This window comes from Biomphalaria glabrata, chromosome 2, assembly GCF_947242115.1.
Source record: "Biomphalaria glabrata chromosome 2, xgBioGlab47.1, whole genome shotgun sequence".
NCBI lineage: Eukaryota > Metazoa > Mollusca > Gastropoda > Planorbidae > Biomphalaria > Biomphalaria glabrata.
The window spans coordinates 22,595,492-22,603,147 of record NC_074712.1 but is presented as its reverse complement, the minus strand read 5'-3'; the positions used below and the strand labels follow the sequence as shown (position 1 = coordinate 22,603,147).

General features: G+C 39.0%; 1 protein-coding gene across 1 annotated transcript; it reads right to left on the bottom strand.

Annotated features, from left to right (window-relative positions):
* Window positions 1-1,709: 1,709 nt before the first annotated feature.
* LOC129924654 (uncharacterized) lies at window positions 1,710-7,456 on the bottom strand. The gene is made up of 4 exons (XM_056021123.1): window positions 7,026-7,456; window positions 6,470-6,838; window positions 5,968-6,370; window positions 1,710-2,678 (listed from the first exon to the last, which is right to left on the bottom strand). The coding sequence occupies exons 1-4, from the start codon at window positions 7,454-7,456 to the stop codon at window positions 1,710-1,712; spliced, it is 2,172 nt and encodes a 723-aa protein (XP_055877098.1).
* Between the last annotated feature and the right edge of the window lie 200 nt (window positions 7,457-7,656).

Sequence of the window (7,656 nt, the reverse complement as noted above, 5' to 3'; positions counted from 1 at the left end):
TTTCCGTCCACACCAAGCCTTGTTTGTGAAGCTTGGACTTGAAGAGCTTGGACTTGAAGAGCTCTGATTCTATCTGAGTCTACAATGTAGGCCTATATATCAGAGCTAGAATTAGTGATGAGGTTAGAACTTATTACTTTACGGGCAGGATTATGTTAAAAATGGTTGCATTTGGGCCATGATTAGGTTAAAACATTACATTAGGTACATGATTAGATTAAAAATTATTGTGTTAGGGCAATGATTATGTTAAAACCTATTACATTAGGGACATGATAAGTGATATAACATTAGTTTTAGGATACGCTTAGAGTTTATTGAACTTGGTATAAAACAGAATCTCTTAGTGTCTTTGACTATGTGCTCGTTTTCAGTTGGTCCTTTAGATCCAAAAACCGCAAAACTCACAGTATGAGTAGACATCTTGAGTAAACATCTTGAGTAAACATCTTGAGTAAACATCTTGAGTAAACATCTTGAGTAAACATTTTGAGTAAACATCTTCAGTAAACATTTTGAGCTATTTTTCCCCACTAGTTTGCTTCATTCAGGGCAATCGTCACCAATGAATCAAGAAAAAAGACCAGAAAGTTTTCAAACGTATCTATGAAACTTTATGAACTTCCCATCAAAGTTCTAGACTGAGACAAGATGAAGACATCTCTATCACTACCACAGAATACTTCTCTGTACAGCTGGAATCCATTGAACAACTTATTTGGTCTACTACATGACCTAAAAAACTGAATTAGGATCACTTGAAAGTGGAGGTTTGGAGGTAAGGTTTATGGACTATTTGTGCTGCGCCTGTTGGAGAAGATTTTCTTTTGAGATAACAGCGTACTAGAAGCCAGTCAAGTGTTTATAGTGAACTTATACATTAGCAGTGAAAATACGCACTGGCTTTCCCCTCAGATTGTCCATTGGGTTCTCCTACGTCTGGAACATCTCCCTCCTGGTTCTATAGAGACTCAAGCATTCAAAAATGGCATCAATAGAAGAGTCAAAGTGAACACAACCAGTGAGATGTCTGCTGGTGAAATCGCCCTGTGAGTTCAAGAACCGTTAATCTTGAAGCTTACCTGAGTTTTAAATTTAGAGCACAGGATAGAGATTCTCTGTTAGTTCATTAGATAGTACATTGATCTCAGACTTACCTGGAGTAGAGTGAGTCTCTACCTGTATCTTGGGAGGTGGAAGTTAGTCATAAATCCTCCCGACACCAAAAGATAAGATTAAATTTTGACTCTCTGTGGTAATACATTAGTAGTGTGAGTCATTACGATGGTCATAAGTAGAATAATCGTTACTGTGTACATTTTGTTAGAGTATTTTTATAATTAAACTATAAATAGTATATATATATATTATAAAGTAGAAGTAAGGTAGAAAGTAAAGCGTATGTATGTATGTATGTATGTATGTATGTATGTATGTATGTATGTATGTATGTATGTATGTTACGAATAGAAAACAAAAACGTTTGAACAATCTTGATAAAACTTGGCATAAATGTTCCTCTAAATCTAGATCTAAATATATGTAGACCTACAAGCAAATGTTTTTATTAAAAAAATGGATTTAGGTCGATTAGCTATTTTGATATCTCCATTCATACTATTTTTTAAATTCACGCATTCGCTTTCGTATAGCATTATTATTTCGTTGAATTGTTTCCAAAACACTCTCAGGGACTATATCGACAGTGATCACAAGTTGTCTTCCTGTGTAAATTGACTTGATCTAAGTTTCAACTTTTTAAACGTCAACTTTGAGGAACACGAGTCAGCAACTGGTTGACTGGTACTGGTTGACTGGTACTGGTTGACTGGTACTGGTTGACTGGTACTGGTTGACTGGTACTGGTTGACTGGTACTGGTTGACTGGTACTGGTTGACTGGTACTGGTTGACTGGTACTGGTTGACTGGTTGACTGGTACTGGTTGACTGGTACTGGTTGACTGGTACTGGTTGACTGGTACTGGTACTGGTTGACTGGTACTGGTTGACTGGTACTGGTACTGGTTGACTGGTACTGGTTGACTGGTACTGGTTGACTGGTACTGGTTGACTGGTACTGGTTGACTGGTACTGGTTGACTGGTACTGGTTGACCGGTACTGGTTGACCAGTACTGGTTGACTGGTACTGGTTGACTGGTACTGGTTGACTGGTACTGGTTGACTGGTACTGGTACTGGTTGACTGGTACTGGTTGACTGGTACTGGTTGACTGGTACTGGTTGACTGGTACTGGTTGACTGGTACTGGTTGACTGGTACTGGTACTGGTTGACTGGTACTGGTTGACTGGTACTGGTTGACTGGTACTGGTTGACTGGTACTGGTTGACTGGTACTGGTTGACTGGTACTGGTTGACTGGTACTGGTTGACTGGTACTGGTTGACTGGTACTGGTTGACTGGTACTGGTACTGGTTGACTGGTACTGGTTGACTGGTACTGGTTGACTGGTACTGGTACTGGTTGACTGGTACTGGTTGACTGGTACTGGTTGACTGGTACTGGTTGACTGGTACTGGTACTGGTTGACTGGTACTGGTTGACTGGTACTGGTTGACTGGTACTGGTTGACTGGTACTGGTTGACTGGTACTGGTTGACTGGTACTGGTTGACTGGTACTGGTTGACTTACCTAAAAGTAGACATTCTCTCAGAACCTAGATTCTGGACAGTAAAGGCACACGTTTTTAGTTGCCTGTTCCGCCAAGTTTTTCCCTAAATCCTCCACAAATTAGGGCAAGTCTGTAGCCTTACGGACAGATTGGATGAAATAAATAAGACAATTACCACAGAACAGAATGCACAAAGGAATTTGTTTTTACAGACTTTTTTATTATAATGCTAGTCAATTAAATTGTCTTTTCATTTCCATCTATCCTGTAGTCTGTTGAATCGTTGGGGCACCACACACGATCTGTTGACCATTTTTCTTTCTTATTCTTTTTTCTAACTTAAGTAGAATCTCTTTCTTGCCAGGTCTGTTAAATCTTAGATGTTCTCAGCACTTTCTTTTTCTGCGGTTTAAAATGTGTACAACAGATCAATATATATATATATATATATATATATATATATATATATATATATATATATATATATATAGATAGATAGATAGATAGATAGATAGATAGATAGATAGATAGATAGATAGATAGATAGATAAGAATGACTAATGAAATTACTTAAAGGTAAATAGGCTTAAAATAAAGATAAAAACTTAGTTTATAGTCTATTTCAAAAATATTACAGCAGTTAGAGAAAAAATATAATGGTCAAAATATGATGAAAATATGGTCAAAACATTATTAGAATATGATCAAATCAGAACATGACTCGAGGTCAACCCATTATAGAATCTTGTAGAGATGAAAGAGTTTGTAATAAAGTAGGACATATTTATATCAGATTTTTGTTTCACGGTCTGGTTTTAAAAAAATTACATGCTAATAAACACACTCCTGCACTGTTAACTAAAGATAGATCCAAAGTGAACTAAAGATAGATCCAAAGTGAATTAAAGATAGATCCAAAGTGAATTTAAAATATGTCCAAAGTGAACTATAAATAAATCCAAAATGAAAGATAGATCCAAAATGAACTAAAGATAGATCCAAAGAGAACTAAAAATAGATCCAAAGTGAACTAAAGATAGATCCAAAGTGAACTAAAGATAGATCCAAAGTGAACTGAAGATAGATCCAAAAGTGAACTAAAGATATAGACAAAGTGAACTAAAGATAGATCCAAAGTGAACTAAAAATAGATCCAGAGTGAACTAAAGATAGATACAGAATGAACTAAAGATAGATCCAAAGTGAACTAAAGATAGATCCAAAGTGAACTGAAGATATAGACAAAGTGAACTAAAGTGAATTTAAAATAAATTTAAAATCCAAAGTGAATTTAAAATATGTCCAAATGGAACTATAAATAAATCCAAAATGAAAGATAGGGTTAGGGTTAGGGTTAGGGTTAAGGTTAGCCCTAACCCTAACCCTGATCCAAAAGGAACTTAAGATAGATCCAAAGTGAACTAAAGATAGATCCAAAGTGAACTAAAAATAGATCCAAAGTGAGCTAAAGATAGATCCAAAGTGAACTGAAAATAACTCCAAAGTGAACTGAAAATAAATCCAAAGTGAACTAAAGATATAGACAAAGTGAACTAAAGCTAGATCCAAAGTGAACTAAAGATAGGTCCAAAGTGAACTAAAAATAGATCCAGAGTGAACTAAAGATAGATTCAAAGTGGACTGGAAATAAATCCAAAGTGAACTGAAAATAAATCTAAACTAATCTGAACTAAAGATATAGACAAAGTGAACTAAAGATAGATCCGAAGTGAACTAAAGATAGATTCAAAGTGAACTAAAGATAGGTTCAAAGTGAACTAAAGATAGGTTCAAAGTGAACTAAAGATAGATTCAAAGTGGACTGAAGATAGATCCAAAGTGAACTAAAGATAGTTCCGAAGTGAATTGAAGATAGATTCAAAGTGAACTAAAGATAGATTCAAAGTGAACTAAAGATAGATCCAACGTGAACTAAAGATAGATCCGAAGTGAATTAAAGATAGATACAAAGTGAACTGGAGATAAATCCAAAGTGAACTAAAGATAGATTCAAAGAGAACTAAAGATAGATTCAAAGTGAACTAAAGATAGATCCAAAGTGAACTAAAGATAGATTCAAAGTGAACTAAAAATAGATCCGAAGTGAACTGGAGATAGATCCAAAGTGAACTAAAGATAGATCCAAAGTGAACTAAAGATAGATTCAAAGTGGACTAAAGATAGATTCAAAGTGAACTATAAATGCTGTATAGCTCTAGATCAAAGGAACATTCATAAATGATGAGCAGGCAGAAAATATCTTTCAGTTTATAATGAAAACCAAATTGAATTGGATTATTACCGAACGAAATGCTAACGATGGATCCAACTAGCGTCCATTGTCAGTGGGTAACTACTCGTGCCTGAAACCACGAAGACAAACATAAACCAATTGGTTTCTCAGGCATTCAAAATGACCATTTTTCACTAAGCTGTAACAACTACACAGGAAAAGTTATTCAAGCAATAAACGACCAATGACCAACTAAGTCATAGAAACACATAATGTATTTAGAATACAGGCTTTGTAATTGTGTATATCTGCTGACAGTCTACACTTGACTTGCTGCTAATACCTGCTGACACATGCCACGTGAAATGTTCAATACTGAAAGTTGTATAGAGAGAACAACAGATCTATAAAGCACAAACCATTTTGAGATCTTGACTGTTAGCGATTCGGTCCGAAAATCAAGTAGAACGGAGCCTTCAATGGGAGAGCCCTAATTGGGGCCACTGACACCTAGAGAGCATTCCCATGTTAGGCGATCTCGCTGCTGGGAGCCGTGTTTCTTTTTCTATCAGCCCACCATCTAGAGGCCCAGGACACAAGGGGACAATGGCGACTATAGGCCCAGGACAAGAGGGGACAATGGCGACAGGAAGATCAACGTGTTAGGAATAAACAATTAGAGCAGAAAAAAATCTTTTTGATCAGTAGTCCACAAAGAGGCTCAAGTGATGCAGTCCCAACATTGATCCTGGAGCGAGGCAGTACGAGTCCACGGGCAGCCCATCAGGCGCACCCCCCCACCCCTCCACCACCTTTATTTGTTTCGTATAGCAAGGAATGGTGCCACTAGATCATTCAATAGTAACTATAGTTTTGAACTAGATCCCCTTGCCACGTTATAACATCTATAGAAATATTTGTTTCTATGTAATTGTTAATTTTGTTTATGCCGTGTATTGACATATTTAATATGTCAATGGTAAAACATATGGCCTTCGTGAAACTGATACATTATGATGGCCAGGTACTTATTATGATGGCCAGATCCTAGCAAGTGGAGGATCTGGCTGGATTTTTTTAATTGATAATGCATTCAATAACATCAATAGCTTTCAAAGGCATGTAAGGCTCCTTGAACTCTTCCATCAAAGGTGGCTTCACTTCATAAAGGCCAGACGCTGGTAAGACTACAGTACAAATACCTCTGTTCTGCTGGAGGTGGGTGTGGACAATGTAGAAGGACTTCTTACCATTCAAGAGCGTTGCTGGATCGGACGGTATGGTAGATAACTGCATGCCACTGGGACAACTCTCCAGTATGGTGGATAACTGCATGCCACTGGGACAACTCTCCAGTATGGTGGATAACTGCATGACACTGGGATTAGTCTCAAGTTTGGTGGATAACTGCATGCCACTGGGACAACTCTCCAGTATGGTGGATAACTGGATGACACTGGGACAACTCTCCAGTATGGTGGATAACTGCATGACACTAGGACAACTCTCCAGTATGGTGGATAACTGCATGACACTAGGACAACTCTCCAGTATGGTGGATAACTGCATGACACTAGGACAACTCTAAAGTATGGTGGATAACTGCATGCCACTGGGACAACTCTCCAGTATGGTGGATAACTGCATGCCACTGGGACAACTCTCCAGTATGGTGGATAACTGCATGCCACTAGGACAACTCTCCAGTATGGTGGATAACTGCATGACAGTGGGACAACTCTCCAGTATGGTGGATAACTGCATGCCACTGGGACAACTCTCCAGTATGGTGGATAACTGCATGACACTAGGACAACTCTCCAGTAAGGTGGATAACTGCATGCCACTGGGACAACTCTCCAGTATGGTGGATAACTGCATGCCACTGGGACTAGTCTCAAGTATGGTGGATAACTGCATGCCACTGGGACAACTCTCCAGTATGGTGGATAACTGCATGCCACTGGGACAACTCTCCAGTATGGTGGATAACTACATGACACTGGGATTACTCTCAAGTATGGTGGATAACTGCATGCCACTGGGACAACTCTCCAGTATGGTGAATAACTGCATGACACTAGGACAACTCTCCAGTATGGTGGATAACTGCATGCCACTGGGATTAGTCTCAAGTATGGTGGATAACTGCATGCCACTAGGACAACTCTCCACTCTCCAGTATGGTGGATAACTGCATGCCACTGGGACTAGTCTCAAGTATGGTGGATAACTGCATGACACTGGGACAACTCTCCAGTAAGGTGGATAACTGCATGCCACTGGGACAACTCTCCAGTATGGTGTATAACTGCATGCCACTGGGACTAGTCTCAAGTATGGTGGATAACTGCATGCCACTGGGACAACTCTCCAGTATGGTGGATAACTGCATGCCACTGGGACAACTCTCCAGTATGGTGGATAACTGCATGACACTAGGATTACTCTCAAGTATGGTGGATAACTGCATGCCACTGGGACAACTCTCCAGTATGGTGGATAACTGCATGACACTAGGACAACTCTCCAGTATGGTGGATAACTGCATGCCACTGGGATTAGTCTCAAGTATGGTGGATAACTGCATGCCACTATGACAACTCTCCACTCTCCAGTATGGTGGATAACTGCATGCCACTGGGACTAGTCTCAAGTATGGTGGATAACTGCATGCCACTGGGACAACTCTCCAGTATGGTGGATAACTGCATGCCACTGGGACAACTCTCCAGTATGGTGGATAACTGCATGCCACATGCGATGTTTTGTTGATGATTCGAAAGAAGG